Source organism: Jaculus jaculus, chromosome 7 (assembly GCF_020740685.1).
Source record: "Jaculus jaculus isolate mJacJac1 chromosome 7, mJacJac1.mat.Y.cur, whole genome shotgun sequence".
Lineage (NCBI taxonomy): Eukaryota > Metazoa > Chordata > Mammalia > Rodentia > Dipodidae > Jaculus > Jaculus jaculus.
In genome coordinates, this window is record NC_059108.1 from 116,124,321 (window position 1) to 116,142,751 (window position 18,431).

The 18,431-nt window shown below is 44.8% G+C and overlaps 1 protein-coding gene across 1 annotated transcript in view; it reads left to right on the forward strand.

Annotated features, from left to right (window-relative positions):
• Nucleotides 1-18,431, forward strand: part of Prkch (protein kinase C eta) — a 269,722-nt gene that overhangs the window by 154,836 nt on the left and 96,455 nt on the right. Inside the window, exons 4-9 of the mRNA XM_004649245.2 lie at nt 2,718-2,752; nt 6,757-6,845; nt 8,404-8,533; nt 11,714-11,841; nt 14,505-14,642; nt 15,033-15,206. Coding sequence (XP_004649302.1) covers nt 2,718-2,752; nt 6,757-6,845; nt 8,404-8,533; nt 11,714-11,841; nt 14,505-14,642; nt 15,033-15,206 — 694 coding nt within the window. The remainder of the gene's footprint in view (nt 1-2,717; nt 2,753-6,756; nt 6,846-8,403; nt 8,534-11,713; nt 11,842-14,504; nt 14,643-15,032; nt 15,207-18,431) is intronic.

Sequence of the window (18,431 nt, forward strand, 5' to 3'; positions counted from 1 at the left end):
GACCCTGCCTCAAAAAAACCAAAAAAAAAAAAAAAAAAGGAAAGTCAACTGTTGCAAGAAAAAAAAAACTAAGTAAAAAAATCTCAGCCTCATGCTATATACTGTAAATTCCCCTACTGTAATCCCTAGCAATTAGGTAGGAACTAACATAATTAAAGTTGAGAAATTCCAGAGACTTGAGACGCTATCTTCTCTGACACAAAGCTGAGGTAGCTGGCCAAATCTACAGCAGAACATAAACAAGTGGGGCAGGCGGGGGAGGGGTGCTCGGTTGGTAGGGTGCCTGTCTGTGCATGAAGTCCTGGCTTTCAAACTCAGCGCTGCATAAGCCGGCGCCGTGGCATTAACTGGGCTTTCGAGCTCATGTCAGTCATTTCAGCACTTGGGATGTGGAGGCAGGGGGATCAGAAGTTCAGGATCATCCTTGGCTATATAGCAGATTTGAGGCCAGCCAGGGATAAAAGACACCCTATCTTTGAAAAACAAAAAAAAGGTGGGGGAGCCAGGCGTGGTGGCACACGCTTTAATCCCAGCACTCAGGAGGCAGAGGTAGGAGGATCACCATCTCCATGAGTTCAGGGCCACCCTGAGACTACATAGTGAATTCTAGGTCAGCCTGAGCTAGAGTGAGACCCTACCTCGAAATAAAAAAGGAAAAAAAGAACAAGGTAGGGGGAGGTGACTCATCAGTTAAAGGTGCTTCTTTACAAAGCCTGTCAGCCTGGGTTTGATTCCCCAGTACCCACATAAAGCCAGATGCACAGAGTGGCATATGTATTACACTGGCAGGAGACCCTGGCACACCCATTGTCTGTCTTTCTGTTTCTCTCTTTCTCAGGTAACATTTTCTAAAAAGGAGGGAAGAGACAGAGGAATTGGGGAAATGAGCAAGAGTGCTGCTCTCTCAGTTAAGCTGATATCAGTGCAAGGGTGATGGAGAAAGACACTGAGGACACTCAACACCCTACCAAACCTGACATCTAGATGCTCCTAAGTGCCTATCACTGAAGTAGACTTAACATGCTGCCAGCATGGCTCAGGGAATTTTGCAGAAAAGGGGGCAGAAAGATTGTTAGAGCCATAAGTTGGGACATTTTGCACAGACATTGCCTCTCCCCCGTAACTGACTGCTGCCCCATAATGAATGACCCACAATACCCGTGGGGTTGACCTGCATCCCAATGATGAAGGCCTCTTCAGAAAAGGGGCAGGGAGGAGGGAGAGGATGGTACCAATGTATTATGTTTACATATAAAATATGTCCATATCTAATAGTAAAAAATTATATATATACATATATTTTTTTTTGAAAAAGAAGGGAAGAGGGCTAGAGAGATGGCTTAGCATTTAAGGCACTTGCCTGTGAAGCCTAAGGACCCAGGTTTGACTTTCCAAAGCCCACGTAAGCTGGACACACAAGGTCACACATGTGCAAAAGGTGGCACACCCAGCTGGAGTTCGATTGCAGTGGCTAGAGGCCCTGGCATGCCAATTCTCTCTCTGTCTCTCTCTTGTTCTGTATCTTATATAAAAATAAAAAGGAGGAAGGGGCTGAAGATGTGGCTCAATGGTTCAGGAGCTTGCCCACAAAGCCTAATGACCCAGGTTCAATTCCTAGTACTTACAGAAAGTTGGATGCTCAAAGTGGCGCATGCATTTGGTGATCCTTTGCAGCAGCTGGAGGCCCTGACATGCCCATTCTCCCTATTTGTCTTTTATCTGTCTCCGCTTGCAAATAAATAATTTTTGAAGGAGGGAGGGAAGGAAGGGAGAAAGAAAATTAATTGAAGCAATATTTACCTTCAGTTAGAGATGACATTAGGCATATCTACAATATGTGGAAAGAGATCACACCTCCCTGCACACATACATGCATAACTGCCTATAGAACATACTAGGAAGAGATCAGAAGTTGAAGCTATGGGTAGGAAGCACAAATAGCTGCAGCCTTTCTGCTTGCCTGTGGAATCCAGGGGGAATGAAACAGACACAGAACAAGAGAATGTGCTGGGCCGTGCTGGTCAGCGTGTGTGTGTGTGTGTGTGTGTGTGTGTGTGTGTGTGTGTATGTGTGTGTGTGTGTGTGTGTGTGTGTACTATAGTGTCATGCATCTTCATGAGAATAAGGCAACAAGGCGGTGGAGGAGCTCTAAGCTGAACTTACATCCTCATGCATTTGGTTTTCCCTGAGGGACGGTTTGGGAGCTTGGTGTAGATAAGTGGGATAGGATCATCATTCCTCTCCGTTCATGACACCTAGCCCATTCTAAGCCATGAGTGATTTTCTTTGTGTGCCTCATGATGACAGTCAAGCACTCACAAGGCACATCATTTTTGCCTCCTCACTGAAATTGTAGGGTTTCTTTTTCATTTTTTTTATTTAATTTTTTTATTGACAACTTCTGTACTTGCAGACAATAAACCATGATATTTTCCTTCCCTCCCACACTTTCCCCTTCACCACTCCACTCTCCATCATATGCCCTCCCTCTCTCCATTAGTCTCTCTTTTATTTTGATGTCATCGTCTTTTTCTCCTATTATGAGGGTCTTGTGAAGGTATCGCTAGGCAGTATGAGGTCATGGATATTGAAGCCAATGAAATTGTGTTTTTTATATGGGGCCAGAGAACAAAATTCATTTTAAGAACTGTAAGGAAGTTATTGCTGAAATATTTGACTGATGGTGTTTTTTTTTTTTTCTCTATTGTCTTAAACAGGGGAGTATTTGGGAAACAGGGTTATCAATGCCAAGGTAAGAAAACATGTTTACAACATGTTTAATCTTGTTTCTATGTGAAAAAAATGAGAATTCCAAGAAAAAACAGGATGTATTTCATTATTATTATTATTATTATTATTATTTTGTTTGGTTTTTCGAGGTAGGGTCTCACTCTGGTCCAGGCTGACCTGGAATTAACTCTGTCATCTCAGGGTGGCCTTGAACTCATGGCAATCCTCCTACGTCTGCCTCCCGAGTGGTGGGATTAAAGGCGTGCGCCACCATGCCCAGCTTTCATTAATATTATGGTAACTCTCTGTGGTCAAATGAGATCCCATAGAACTTTAACTCCATTAAACCCTGGGCATTTTAGACTTTGTAGAGGAAATGTACTTTTTCAAAACCTGGATATGTAGAATAGTTTTACTGTTTAAAGTTTGTCTCTGCAATTATATGAGAAGAAGCAAAGTACTAGTGACATTTTATGAACACACCCTTGGATAAAGAGAGAGAACTTTCAAAAGTTATTGCACATTAAATGCACTTATTTTTCATAATTCTGGGGTTAAAAAACTAATATTCTGTGGACCTGGAAGGAAATGAAGCAGAAGGATGATAGAGGACCTCGTCTATGTGGACCTGTGGGGACCAGGTTACTGGCCCTTTACTGAGCCTCATTCTGCAGATGTAGCAACGCAGAACCACCTATCCTAGAGTAATAGTCTAATGAAAATTAGGAAACCCCACCTTCTCTTGGGAGGAGACAAGGTACAACATTCTTGCTCTTAGAGGAACTGACTAAGACATACTCTGGAATCTAATTTTGATTTTAATATATATATGGATCTAATTTTAATTTTAACATATATGAAAAGTTCCACTGAATTCTCAAAGTTAGAAAAAAGAAATGAGTATTCAATCAATAGGCCAGCACTTTTACACCTATATGCTACAAATTCAGTCCTAAGTGAGAAGACACTTAACAAGCCAGGTCAATATCACTCTTTGTGGGGGGCCTCTCATGACATATCCATCTTACACATTCCAAGAAAAATTGAGAAGCTCTGGAGAGACAAGATTACAGTTTCAGATTAAAGCACACAATTTAGAAGGTACCTCTGTTATTTTCTTTCTTTGATTCTGTTGGCTCACAATACCAGGATATTTGATGGCTGATATTTAATAGGTCGCCTGCTGTTTAAAGAGCAGGAAAGAAGAACATTGGTCAGGAGACATGAGGAGACGGCTTTCTTCACATCTTCCTAGGGGATATATATCAAATGCCTAGTGGGAGAGACGTATGCCATGCTAACCCTGATCAAAAGTAAACCACAGGTATTCCAGACAAAGCAGATAGGGCAGAGAAGTTTATCAGGGATGAAAAGGGATATTGTGTAACAAATACAGTGTCAGTCCTCCACAAAGACATAACAATGGTTAACATGTGCACCTGACAATAGGCAGCAAAATAAGCCAGACCAAAGTTCAGAGGACTGTAATAGACGTGGCCCTGATTACAGCAGGAAACCAACTTGTCAGTAACAGCCAAGATTAACATGCAGAAACACAGTAGGGGTGTGTGTGACCTAAATGGCTCTACCACTACTTGAATAAATTGACATTTTGTGGAACACACCAGCCAGCAGCATATTATAGGTTCTTTTTAAACTCATGAGGAACATTTGCCGACAGAGACACAATCTAGGGCATAGCACTTCCTTAGCAAATGTTAAAAAAAAAAAAAGTAGAATGTGGGCTAAGCGGTTAAGGCATTTGCCTGCAAAGCCAAAGAACCCTGCTTCAGTTCCCCAGGACCCATGTAAGCCAGATGCACAAGGTGGCACATGTATCTGGAGTTCGTTTGCAGCAGCTGGAGGCCCTGGCACACCCATTCTCTTCCTCTGTTTCTCTCTCATTCTCTCAAATAAATAAAAATAAAATTAAAGACAATTTTTAAAGTAGAAGGTAGGCAAAGTATCTTCTCAAGTCACAACAAAGTCAAACTAGAAATCCTAGCAGAAAGAGAGCTTGGAGAGCTCCAGCTTTCCAAAGATCAGACAGCACATTCTAAGTAGCTTACATGTGGTTGTGGTGGTGCGTAGCAGAAGGAATTGCTGGAGAGGCGGAAACCAGAGGATCAGGAGTTCAAGGCCAGCCTGAGCTAAATCACATAAAGCTACAGAAGACTTAAAAGAACATAAATATCTTGAGTCAAATGGACATGAAAGGCTAGAGCCATGGCATAATGGTTAAAAGCACTTGTTTTCAAAGCCTGACAGCGCAGGTTCTACTCCCCAGTACTCACATAAAGCGAGGTGCACAAAGGGCACGTGGGCCTGGAGTTATGTGTAGTGGTGAGACACCCTGGTGTGCCCATTCTCTCCTTTCCTCTCCTTCTCCTCATCTTCCTCCGCCTCCTCCTACTTTCTCTTTCTCTCTCAGATGAAAGTTTAATGCATATATTAGAAAGGGCGGAACATTAAAATTAATCATTGAAATGTCCACCTTAGGAAACCAGAGAAAGAATCAAAACCTAAGGTAAGCAGAGGAAAGGAAATAAAATTAGAAAAGAGATCAGTGAGGTTAGAAACAGGAAACAGTAGAGAAAGTCTGTGAGACCAAAAGCTAGGACTTTGATAAGACTAATACAATTGATCAACCTCTAGCCAAACTAACCAAGAGCAGACCACATGCCACAAAAAGAAGGTTTGTGCCAGGCGTGGTGGCACATGCCTTTAATCCCAGCACTCAAGAGGCAGAGATAGAAAGATCACTGTGAGTTCGAGGCCAGCCTGAGACTACATAGTGAATTCCAGGTCAGCCTGAGCTAGAGTGAAACCCTACTTTGAAAAACAAACAAACAAAATAAAGAAGGTTTTTGCCAGGCGTGGTAGTACATGCCTTAAATCCCAGCACTCAGGAGGCAGAGAAGGATCACTGTGAGTTCGAGGCCAGCCTGAGACTACACAGTGAGAAGGGTGGCTTTGTGTACACCACGCAGGAAGACCAGTTCTCTGACTACTTGCAGTACAGGATGGTTGTCCTGGAGGCTCAATTTGGCGAATGCTAAATGGGTTTTGAGGGACAGTGCTGTCTGTGTGCTGACATGTCGCTTTCTTTGTAAAGTACTTAATGGTAAAACTTCCCACATGGCTTGAGAGGTCTGAAGATGATGTACATTTTTATATTGTACCATCATATGGGTTCATTCTTTAATGACAGTTCATTCCAACTGCACTATGTAGTTTTCTGGCTGAAAATGAAGGGGGAAATGTAACCCAGAAAGCTCTAAATATTCAGAGAATTGATTGGGCCACTTAACAAATTTTTGTTGAATGTCTGTGTGATCCAAGTAGGAATTCTGAGCCTGTGCCAGCCACACGTGGAAGATCTGAAGTAAGGGAAGAGACAACAGGTTGTGGGGGTGAGATGAGAAGTGGGGTGTCAGTTTACAAGGGGCAGGTATCTAATATTCTTGTGGAAGAAGTATCTTTGAGTTTTATCTTGTCATAAGCTTTAGGAACACGTAGTCACCAGGCAGGTAAGCTATCCTAGAGATAGGGAAAGGCAGTAGTAATTCCTGGGAAAGAGTAAAGACATTCTAGAAAGATCAACTAAGTTAATTTTTACTGAAACAAATATATCCCGTAGCAGAAAGATGTCAAATAGTTTGGCCTCTGGAAGGTTCTGGAACCTGGCTGGGTTATCTGAACTCCATTGATGGCAGTGAGGTGCCATTGAAAGTTTTCAGTCATGGTATAGATCTGACCAGACTCATACTATGGGAAGACTCCTGTGGAGATGTGAAATAAAGACAGGAAGGTGGAGACAAGCTCAGGACCGGATGGCCAGCTATGTGAACCCGAGCCAAGGTCTCTGTCATGTTGGTGGGAAGGAAGGGAGTATTGGCTGCCAGCATGTGGCCAGATGCCCAAGTCAAGTCACATTGACACGGGCAGCTTGCATTGGCTCTGCTGCAAGGGGCCGGACCGTGTGAGCCTCTGATGAATGTGTCATTGCTGGATTTAATTTTCCAGTGTGCACCTGCGTCGTCCATAAACGCTGCCATCATCTAATTGTCACAGCCTGCACTTGCCAGAACAATATTAACAAAGTGGACGCCAAGGTAAGAGAACGCTGGTTCGCTGATTAAGCACCTGCTCTCTGTGTGCATGCGCGCGCACACTCAGTCTTCTCCCTTCCCTTGCCTCCCTGGGGCCCTTTCTCCCTCCTCACATCACTCCTACAAACCTTGGGGGCCAGAGAGGTGCTATAATGGAGACTTCTCTCCTTTCAGCATTCTGTTCTTTTGTAGCATGACCACCTTGCATATCAGTTACTTTTCTATCACTGATGGAATGTTGGAAGTAAATAACTTATGGGAGAAAAGGTTGATTTGGCTCATGGCTTCAGTCCGTTATGATAGGGAAGTATCAGTTGAGCAGAACGGTTTATGTCACGGTGGAGAGGATGTAGAGAGCAGGCTGGACCCAGGGACAGGGTGTTACCGTACAGCTCTCACTTCTAGTTATATCCTTCTGTCAACTAGGCCCCACCTTCTAGAGGTTCCACAGCCTCCCCAAATAGTGCCAAAAGCTGGGGGGCCAAGTGTCAGAACATAAGCCTGTGGGGGACATTTCACATTCAGATCCTGTGTGGTCACCTGGGCAGAACCACAAGAAGCACGTCCCATGTGGAGACCGTTCTAGAAGAGTGGGGTGGCCTGGGCCTGGCATCCAAGGACCTGGGCTAAATGCTAAATCTGGCCTCTGTTAGGGACCCCGTTGAGTCACACCCACGACCCCTCTGTGCCTCCAGCTTTAAACACCGGTACTTTCCTCAGGAATGAAATAGAATTGACAAACTGTGCTTCCTAAGCCTCTGGAGGGCTTCAAGGGGGCATCTGTGTGTAAAAGCTCCCATTGCATTTGACCAGGGTGAGTGCACATTCCAAATCCCAGGAGAAAGCACGTGGTGTGTTTGTTGCTGACACTTAGTAGGCTTGCAGACTCTTTGGAAAGGCTGACTCTGGGACTCCTGAACAGTGTGCATTCAGGCTAATTAAAGAGAGACGCTTCAGAGGGGGGTGTGGACCACGGCTTGTATGGGAAGAAGGAGAGTAAAGTCCAGAGAGGAATAATTACGCCCTTCCCCTCAGCACAGTGGGTCTGTGGTTATCACTTCAAATTGCGACGCGCACCGCAGGGCATGCGGTGTGGGACTCTCTGCCGCCCTTTGTACTCACATGGTCAGAATGCAAATGCTAGAGCAGAGGCTTCTGGGAAGGCCAGAGAAAGTAGCACTGCCCCTCTGGAATGGCTTCCTTCTGCCATCCTGCGTCTTCTGGGTGCCTTCTGGAGCTCCCCCTAGAGCTCAGGCCCTGGAGCTGGGCGAGAACCCTGGTCTGAATATAACAGATGGAAGGGAAACTTTAATTTCTACTTAGCTCTCCAAATGGCAAGTGTTCCAGTGTGCACTCCACATTTCTGGCCAGTCTTGCTCATTGGAAAAGGTGCCGAGACCTGTGTGGTTCGCTGGAGCTGAGCAGAGTAAGATGATATGCCTAGCTCAGGTGTCCTAGTCACATTTCTTTGCATTTGGTAGGCTCCTGTTATAGTCGTTATCAAAAACTGTTGACATGGAATTTTAGCTGTTCTCCATTTCCCCCCTGTCCACCTGCCCAGATTGCTGAACAGAGGTTTGGAATTAACATCCCACACAAGTTCCACATCCACAACTACAAGGTGCCTACGTTCTGCGACCACTGTGGCTCCCTGCTCTGGGGGATAATGCGGCAAGGACTGCAGTGTAAAAGTAAGACGCTGAGCCTCTGGCTTCCCGCTTCTTTCTTTCTTTTCTTTTCTTTTTCTTTTTCTTGAGGTAGGGACTCACTCTAGCTCAGGCTGACCTGGAATTCACTATGTAGTCTCAGGGTGGCCTTGAACTCATGGCGATCCTCCTATCTCTGCCTCTCGAGTGCTGGGATTAAAGGCGTGCGCCACCACACCTGGCTCTTTCTTTTTTTCCTTTTTTTAAAATTTGCTTATTTATTTACTTATTTGCAAGCAGAGAGAGGGAGAGAATATGGGCGTGCCAGGGCCTCTAGTCACTGTAGAGAAACTACAGATAATGCACCCCTTTGTGCGTCTGGTTTTACATAGGTACTGGGGAACTGTACCCGGGTCATTAGTCTTTGTTGGCAAGTGCCTTAACTGCTGAGCCATCTCTCCAGCCCATGGACTCCTACTTCACAGAAACACCATGCTACAAGCTGTTGAAGTTCTAGAGGCTCAGGATCTGACCTAGGACTCACGGGTTGTAGATGTATTACGTATCAACATCTCAGTAGTTTTATATTTATGTAGCCCTTGCCAGACATTTAAAGCACACTACATCTGATTCCTAAATTTTGTTTTTCATTTGAGAGTGAGCAAGCGAGGGCAGGGAGGAGAGGAGGAAGAAAGGGAGGGAGGCAGAGAATGGGTGCACCAGGGCCTGTAGCCCCTGCAAACAAACTCTAGAAGTGTAAGCTACCTCATGCAGCTGGCTTATGTGGGTCCTGGAGAATCAAACCGAGGTCCTTTGGCTTTGCAGGCAAACGCCTTAACCACTAAGCCATGTCTCCAGCCCTAATTCCTAACTTAACAACAGCATGTCATTACATGTTAAATGCAGTGACCTAGCTAAGGCAGCTAGCTGTTAGTTGCACATCCCGAGCACACAGTGGGCATCTGAAAGAGGGAGAATGGGATCGTGGCCAGGGAAGGAAGTTGGGATGAGGCAAAGGGTGTAGATGTCTGAAAGAGAGGATAGGCTGTGAGAACTACAGTCTGGAACACAGGCCTGATGCAGGAGCTGAATGTCAAAACATCACAGGAGCTGTGCAGAATACTCTGCATGGAGTGCTGCCTCGTGAGCTCTCTGATGACCATGGAGGAGCAGGTGAAGTGAAGGACCGGAGCTCTGGCGGTGGGTTCGCACCTCACCAACTGTGCTGAGTGCAGCTGAGAGCTTTCTGCCTTGTAAAGGCCCTGAGCCGGGTGAGGCCTGATCTTAGTCCTAGTAGAGGTCATAGAGCTTGGAGGAGTGCTCTTCCATTGATGTGTGATGACCTGGCTGTCTTACCATGCACCTGAAGTCTGGCCAGCCACAATCTAGACCGGTGGGCCAGGAGAGTGATCAGAGAGGCACAGTTGACATTGATGCAACTGGACAGCCTGGATTGATCTGACTGCTTCTGTCAGAGAAGAGGACTGATTACTAGCCAGGTGTAGTGGCTCATGCCTAGAATCCCAGCAATCTGGAGGCTGAGGCAGGAGGATTGTTAAGAATCCTAGGCTAGCCTGATCTACAGACTGTGATCCAGGCCTGGTCTACATAGTAAGACCATGGTCTCAAATAAAACAAATAAGCAATAAAAAAGAGGAGGAGGAAGAGGAGGAGAAAAGTAGTAAAAGAAAAAGAAGAAAAAAGAAATAAAGGAAAGACACCTTCTGCTGCTTCTCTCACATATCATTTAATAACATCCCCCAGACTGGCAGGCAGCTCTAGAGCAGCCCTGGGTTTGGGGACTACTTGGTTTCAGCTTGATGGTCTCATGTGGGTGAGTCTTTCTGCTTCTGTATGGTTCTGGCTCATATTCAGATCCAGGCACGGGGCTCTTCTGTGTCATTGTGCCCTGGTGGTCTGAGGTGGCATAACTGCAAAGACTTGGCTCCTTTTGCTTTTATTGTCACAAGGTTGTTTGCCAAAGCCATTGCAGGCTTGTGTCTCTGTACCAGTCCCAAGATAGGTCGACTTCCCATGGAGCTAATGAAATTTAAGCTTCAGAGCCCCTCTCTACTTGATTTGGTCATCTTTCTCATAAAGAAGGCTTCCTAAAATGCCCTAAACTCAAGCTCCATAAAGTCTGGATTTGTGTATGCTTCCAGAGCCAGACTGACTCCATAAAACGGGAGTTAGTTGTGTGCCATCTCAGTCAGACTTCTTCCATTGGCAGGGTTTATTTCAAGAAACCAGATGGGGGCTAGATAGATGGTATGGAAGTTAAGGTGCTTGCCTGAAAAGCCTAAGGATCCAGGTTCGATTCTCCAGGTCCATGGAATGCACAAGGTGGTGCATGTGTCTGGAGTTCGTTTGCAGTAGCTAGAGGCCCTAGTGCTCCCATTCTCTCTCTCTCTTCCCCTTCTTCCCCCATCTCAAATAAAAATAAATAAGTTAATAAAAAGAAACAGGATGGGGATCAATTTCTGCTGTTTAAACTCTGGAGCTTTCACGATCCTGAAGCAGCTACCCAAGCATGAATAACGTAGCTTGCTTGGCTCACTTCTCCAGATGCCGTCTATCTTGACCTTCAAGCACTGTAAAAGTTGCTTCTTTCTTCTCCTATAAAATAGTGAGAGCCACAGGCAGCAAAGACAGAACCACAGCCCCACAGGATGTGCTCTGTGCACGGAGGCCAACCCAACCACAGCAGTACGTAGAGAGAAAATGTTCAGAGCTCTCTCCTCTCAGAAACACCACCGCCATCCTGTGTGAACAGCGATCCACCTGTGGCATTTAGACTACTGCTCTTGATTTCACTCCTGAGAGAAAGAAGGAGAAGAAGAAAGCCAGCTGACATGACTCTTTGTTATTTGAATATGGTTGTCACTGTGATGAACGTTTTAATCTTTATACGGGATTATGCTGTTAAATCAGCGATGACAACGTGTGATCTACATGAATGTGTTTCGAGTCATAGTGAAAAAAAATTGAAATCTATTATTTGAAACCCATTATTCTTTAGTGTGTCAGGATTTCTGCTTTTGCACAAATCAGAAATAGATAAAAATGACAGGACTTTTTTTTAAGAGTGAGTTTAATTTTCTGAGATGTCATTGTTCGGTCTGGATAATTCCTGTCACAATCCTTAGGTTAATTAAAGTTCTCTGGGACAACACACTGCGCCCTGGTCCTTTTGAGACTGTGGATTCTGTTTTGCTCTCCCTCCAGTATGTAAAATGAACGTCCATATTCGATGTCAAGCGAATGTGGCCCCTAACTGTGGGGTGAATGCAGTGGAGCTTGCCAAGACCCTGGCGGGGATGGGTCTCCAGCCCGGAAATATTTCTCCAACCTCGGTGAGACTTTGCCTTTTGTATCTTGTGTGTGTGCATGCGCGCGCGTGTGTGTGTGTGTGTGTGTGTGTGTGTATGCTGTAGTTTGAAAGTTTTCAGATGTGGTAAGCCCATATGAGAACAGGAGGCAACATCAAATTCTCTAATCTCAGCAGCTACACTGAACAGGGCTATTACATTTTTTATTTTAAAAAAAAAGCATTTAAATAGGAGTCCTTAAGCCTGGCGTGGTGGCACATGCCTTTAATCCCAGCACCTGGGAGGCAGAGGTAGGAGGATCACCATGAGTTCAAGGCCACCCTGAGACTACCTAGTGAATTCCAGGTCAGCCTGGACTAGAGTGAAACCCTACCTTGAAAAAACAAAATAATGACAATAATAATAAAAAATAATAATCCTTGTACAGAAATAATGAACATGCCGATATACCAAGGAAGCAAGAGCAATATTTTCTTTTAGCTGCTATCTTTTAAAATCAGCTTCCTGTCAGTATGGTCTGGTAAAAAGCTTAGAACCCAGAGGCCTGGATTCTGCCCTTGGCTAGAGACCAGGCTGGATGATTGGCCATCTTTAAAGGCATTGAACCCGAAGATCCCCAAGATTCTCCACTTCCCTGTTTGTTTATGGAATAGGATTTTCTCACTCAGCGACTGATAGGACTTGCTTCCTCTGAGGTCTTGGGAGTGGGTGGCATACATCAGTTGCCCTGGATGTGTTTTGTCATGTCACCTCCCTGAGTGGCCTCCACCTGGTGCTGACCATTAACAGCCACTTTCCAGGCCAGTTCTTGCAGAGTCTGCCAAGAGCTGGGCAGTAGCTGAGGCTGTATCGCTATGAGATTTGTAAGGGCAGCTTGAGATAGGGTCAGGAAAAGTCTATACCCATGAAACAATCTCGGGGGACTTCAGAAGGAAGTTCAGTCACTCTGAAATTCTTAGTGGCTTAGAAAATGTCAGCACCAATTATTTTATTTCCTTTTATCTGAAAGGCTCCTGCCTGGTTGATCAGGGACTTGTACTGACAGTGTGCCTCTTGACTGCATTGGAAAAGTCCCTCTGTCTGTTTGCCTGAGGGTAGGCAGGTTAGATATAAAATGGCAAGAGACATCAGGCAGCTATTCCTGAAAGAGAAGATGAAGGGTTCCAGTTTGAGCTAGGACTCCTAAAATACAGTAGGGTTGGGTAGGTCATATGGCATGCCCTCTCGGAATAGGCACTGCCCCTTGTCACTTGATCCAAAGACCTCTATTGTTATGATTTATTCAAGAACAGGTAAACCATATTTACCTGTTGACAATATAGCATTAAAAGTAAAGAATTGTGGGCTGGAGGGATGGCTTAGTGGTTAAGGCGTTTGCTTGCAAAGCCAAAGGACCCTGGTTGGATTCCCCAGGACCCATGTTAGCCAGATACACAGGGGGGTGTACGCATCTGGAGTTCATTTGCAATGGCTGGAGGCCCTCACATGCCCATTCTCTCTCTCTCCCTCTTCCTCTGTCAAATATATAAATAAATAAATAAAAATTAAAAAATCTTTTTTTATTTCATTTATTTATTTGAGAGCTGGAGGAGAGAGAGGCAGATAAAGAGAGAGAGAGAATGGGCATGTCAGGGCCTTTAGCCACTGCAAATTAACTCCAGATGCATGCACCACCATGTGCATCTGGTTTTACATAGATACTGGAGAATCAAACAATTCAACTATATTTTTAAAACCAAGTATAAAATATCTGTCTCTGTATTGCTTAAATATGTATATATTGAGAGAAGACTTGGTGAATTTTTTAGATATTTAATAGTTATCACAATCTGTGGAATTAACCTGGGCATGATGTCAAATACATTTAATCCTAGCTCTTGGGAGGCAGAGGTAGGAGGATCACTGAGTTGGAGGCCAGCCTGGGACTACAGAGTCAATTCCAGTCATCTTTGGCTAGAGTGAAACCCTACCTAAAAAATAAAAAAGAGAGAGGGAGATTTTTTTAAGTGTAATTGTTTCTATTTTAAATGGAATTTTACGTTTCTATGTAATTCAAATTTTTATATTAAAAATATTCGATGTGGCTGCGTATATAGTTCAGTTGGTAGAGTGCTACACAGCATGCATGAAGCTCTGCATTGGATGCTTAGCACCACATAAATTGGGCATGATGTGAGTCTCTGATCCCAGAAATTGGAGGTTTTCCTTGTCTACATTGTGTGTTTGAGGCCAGCCTGTGCATCATGAAACCCTGTCTCAAGGAGCAAAACAAAACATCAGAACACACATACACACGAACACGCACACACACATATTATACACACTGGTTCATTTGCATCTTGGTGGTACTGGATGGGTAGGTACCTTGATTCTCTGAGGGAACATGAAAATCACCCTTTGCCTGAAGTGGACACTAGGTGGCGCTCCTAACCGCCGACCTCACTGTTGGAAACCACTGAGAAAGGCATCTATGTTTTCATTTGAACACAAACCCATATGTATTTTACGTTGGTTTTCTCCACACAGCAGTGGGAGCAGAGAAGAGCTGATGTTGAGGTAGTTGTGAGTTTCAGAACCTGAGCTTCTCCCGAGGGGAGCTGGCCGGAGACGGCTCCCAGGGAGGGAGGCCTTTCCGTCTGTGCACAGTTCATGTGCACACTACGAGGTCTGTGTTCTTCTCTTTGCAGAAGCTCATCTCCAGATCGACCCTGAGACGAAAGGAGGGCTCCAGAGAAGGAAATGGAGTTGGGGTTAATTCTTCCAGCCGTCTTGGCATCGACAACTTTGAGTTCATTCGAGTGTTGGGGAAGGGAAGTTTTGGGAAGGTGAGTGTTAGTTTCGCCCCTCTAGGATGAAGTGATAAGCATGTCATATGTGTGCTGTTTGTGTGTATGCATGTGTGCGTGCATTTCTCAAGTGTACCAGTCAGGTTCGCATGGCTGGCAGAAATCACCTGACCAAGAGCAACTTTTGGCGGGGGGAAGAGGCTTATTTTGGGTTACAGACTCAAGGGGAAGCTCCATGATGGCAGGGGAAAACGATGGCATGAGCAGAGGGTGGGGGTGACTAAGGTGAACAATAGCAACAGGAGAGTGTGCCCAACACTGGCATGGCTGGGAACCTAGCATTCAGAACACCCAAAGTCTATGGGGGACACCTGACTCAGAGTACCACAGTGCCCAAGGCCAAGAGCTCCCTGCTCCCGCTCTGCCTAGGTGATGCTTGCCAGGATCAAAGACTCAGGAGACCTGTACGCGGTGAAAGTGCTCAAGAAGGACGTGATCCTGCAGGACGACGACGTGGAGTGCACCATGACGGAGAAGAGGATCCTGGCGCTGGCCCGCAATCACCCCTTCCTCACCCAGCTCTTCTGCTGCTTCCAGACCCCCGTAAGTGCCATGCAAGTCCGCTGCCTCTGTCTCCCTCTCCCCCCTCCTGTCATAAAGAGTTCAGAGGAGATGATACGAAGATTTCAAAAGATCAAGTATCAGGGAGTTGTTTCCTTTTTTTTTTTTTTGAATAGGCTCCTAAAAATAGGGCTTAATGAATGTATTGGTGTCTTTTTGTTGTTTGTTTGCCTTCTGAGGTAGGGTCTTGCCCTAGCCAAGGCTGACCTGGAATTCACTATGTAGTCTCTGGGTGGCCTTGAACTCACGGCAATCCTCCTACCTCTGCCTCCCAAGTGCTGGGATTAAAGACATGCACCCCCACGACCAGCTTGTGACTTTTGGGGGAAAATAGTAGAAAGAAATTCACCCCTTCTTCCTGCTGTCCTATGGGAGGGTCACCTCAAGGGTTGTGCGTCCTGAAATCGATGTGTAAGTTTGCTATGGCCGAGTGAAAGTTATAGAAGCCTGAGACTATGGTATCTTGGTGAATTTGGTCAGTGGTTTAATCAAAAGAGAGAAGGTAGGCTTAGTTCATTAGGACAATCTTTGTTCTTGTTATTTTACACAATGCGAAGTCTAGTGGTGACGGCTAGGACTGGGTGCCTTGCCCAGCGACACTGAAATGCCTTCCCCTTGGTGTCGCAGGGTATTTGCTGCTCTGTGCAACTCTCACCGTCACACGACAGCATCCAAAGCAGAAAGCTCGCAGGACAAAGCTGGGGTTAAAGGCTTGCACTACTCCGCCTGCCTCTTTGTACTTTTTAATTAATTTATTTATTTGAGAGTGAGAGAATGGTCATGCCAGGGTCTCTAGCATCTGGCTTACGTGGGTTCTGGGAAACTGAGCCTTGGTCCTTAAGCTTTGCAGGCAAGTGCCTTAATCACTATGCCATCTCCTCAGTTTTCTGTGTGTGTGTGTTTTTTTTTTTTTTTTTTTTTTTTTTTGGTGTTTTGAGGTAGGGTCTCACTCTAGCACAGGCTGACCTGGTATTCACTCTGTAGTCTCAGGGTGGCCTCAAACTCACAGCGATCCTCCTACCTCTGCCTCCCGAGTGCTGGGATTAAAGGCGTGTGCCACCACGCCCAGCAACCTCTTTGTACTTTCGTCTTTGCATGTTCGTGCCAGTATTTCCACATGACATTTTAGAAATGGTATTGCTTGGTCAAAAGATGTATGCACTTAAATGTTTGGTTATTATGGCTAAAGAGAGCTAATCTTTTATCCCAGGCATGGTTTGAGGAGCTTTGTGTCTGTGTGCCATTTAATTCTTGCAGTGTCCCTATGAAGTAACAAAATTTTCGTGGTCACATAGGGCTCCACGTGCTTAGCAGCAGATGTCTGTTAGCGCTGGTGCATTGCTTTTTCTAGTGAAAGTTTGATGTTTGACCACAAGGTGGCAGTTGTGACTGCAGAGTATTTTCTGTTTCTCCAGTGCTGTCTGCATGTGGAGCTACTTAAAAGGTGTCTGTTACAATGCAGGTCTCCGAAACGAAGGAGAGAAGGAACTCTCTCCTACCTTAAGTTTAGATGATGAAAGAAGTAGGGAGGTGAGTCTGGGGATGTAGCTCAGTTAGTAGAGTGCTTACTTAACACGCACAATGAAGCCCTGGGTTTGAAACCCCAGTGCCTTATAAACTGGGCGCTCTGTCATCCCAGGACTTGGGAAGTAGAAGCCGAAGGATCAGAGGTTCAAAGTCAACCTTAGATACATAGACAGTTTTAAGCCAACCTGGGATACATGAAACTGCGTAAATCCAGACATACACCTATCCACACATACATACGTACATACATACATGAGAAATGGTGGAAATTGACTTGAAAGAATCACATGGGTTCTTTTTTAAAAAACTTTGTATTGACAAGCTCCATAAGTATAGGCAATATACCATGATCATAATCCCCAGCTAGTACTCCCCCTCTGCCTAACCACCCTTCCCACTGAGTCCCTTCTCTCCAACTGGTCTGTCCTATTTTGGTGTCATCATTCTTTTCCATCTGATTATTCAGGTCTTGTGTAGATAGCATCAGCCACTGTGAGGAGGTGGCCTCAGAATCTCAGACCTAGTTGGAGCATGGCCCTGAGAGCTCTGTGACTCTTACAAGCTTATTTAATTTAACTTATTTACTTAATGTTCTCTAGGCTCCTCTCTATTGTGTGGGATCAGCCACGCTGTGCATAAGGCTGCAGGGAACGAGAGGTGCTGATTTCTTTAACTGCATGTGAATGCTCACTAATAGAACTGCTGGGTCATATACAGGTTCTATTTTTATTTTTTGTTTTTGTTTCTGTTTGTTTTGTTTTTCAAGGTAGCATCTTGCTGTAGCCCAGGTTGACCTGGAATGCACTCTGTAGTCTCAGACTGTCCTTGAACTCACAGCAATCCTCCTACCTCTGCCTCCAGAGTGTTGGGATTAAAGGTGTGTGCTATTTTTAAGTTTTTAAGGTATGTTCCTGCTGTCTTCCATAGTGTCTGAACTGACCACAAGTTCTCTTTTTCTCCATACAGTTGCCAACACTTGTTCTCTTTCATTTTAAAAAGATATTTTTATGTGCTTTCAAGCTCTAGAGAGGAGAGATAGATAGAATGGGCATGCCAGGGCCTCTAGCCACTGCAGACGAACTCCAGACACATGCACCACCATGTGCATATAGCTTACATGGGTACTGGGGAATTGCACCTAGGTCCTCAGACTTTGCAGGCAAATGCCTTAACCGCTAAGCCATTTCTCCAGCTCCTCCTTCATCGTTTTAGTCAGGATTCAGGCACGTGTGATGTGATATCCCATTGTGGTTTAGTCTGCATTGCTCTGATTGATGGCGGTGGTGTGCATTTTTTCACATATCTGTTGGCTTTCCATTTCTTCTGAGAAATGTCAGTTCAAATCCATTAACTGGTTTTTGCATTTTTTGAGTTATTTATTTGCTTGCTTGCCATTGATTTGAGTTCCTTCTGTATTTTAAATATTACCCCTTTTTGGATATATGGTTTGTAACTATTTTCTTCCATTCCATATGTTGTTTCTACTTTGTTGATAGTCTCTTTTGCTGTGAAGAAGACTTTGAAGTTTAATGAAATCCCATTTGTCCACTTTTGCTTCTGTTGCCTCAGCTTTGGGGTCATCTCCAAAACAAGACACTGACCAGGGCAGTATCCTGGGATTCTCCATTGTTAGGCATAAGCCTTCAATCCACACTGAGTTTATTTTTCTATCTTCTATGA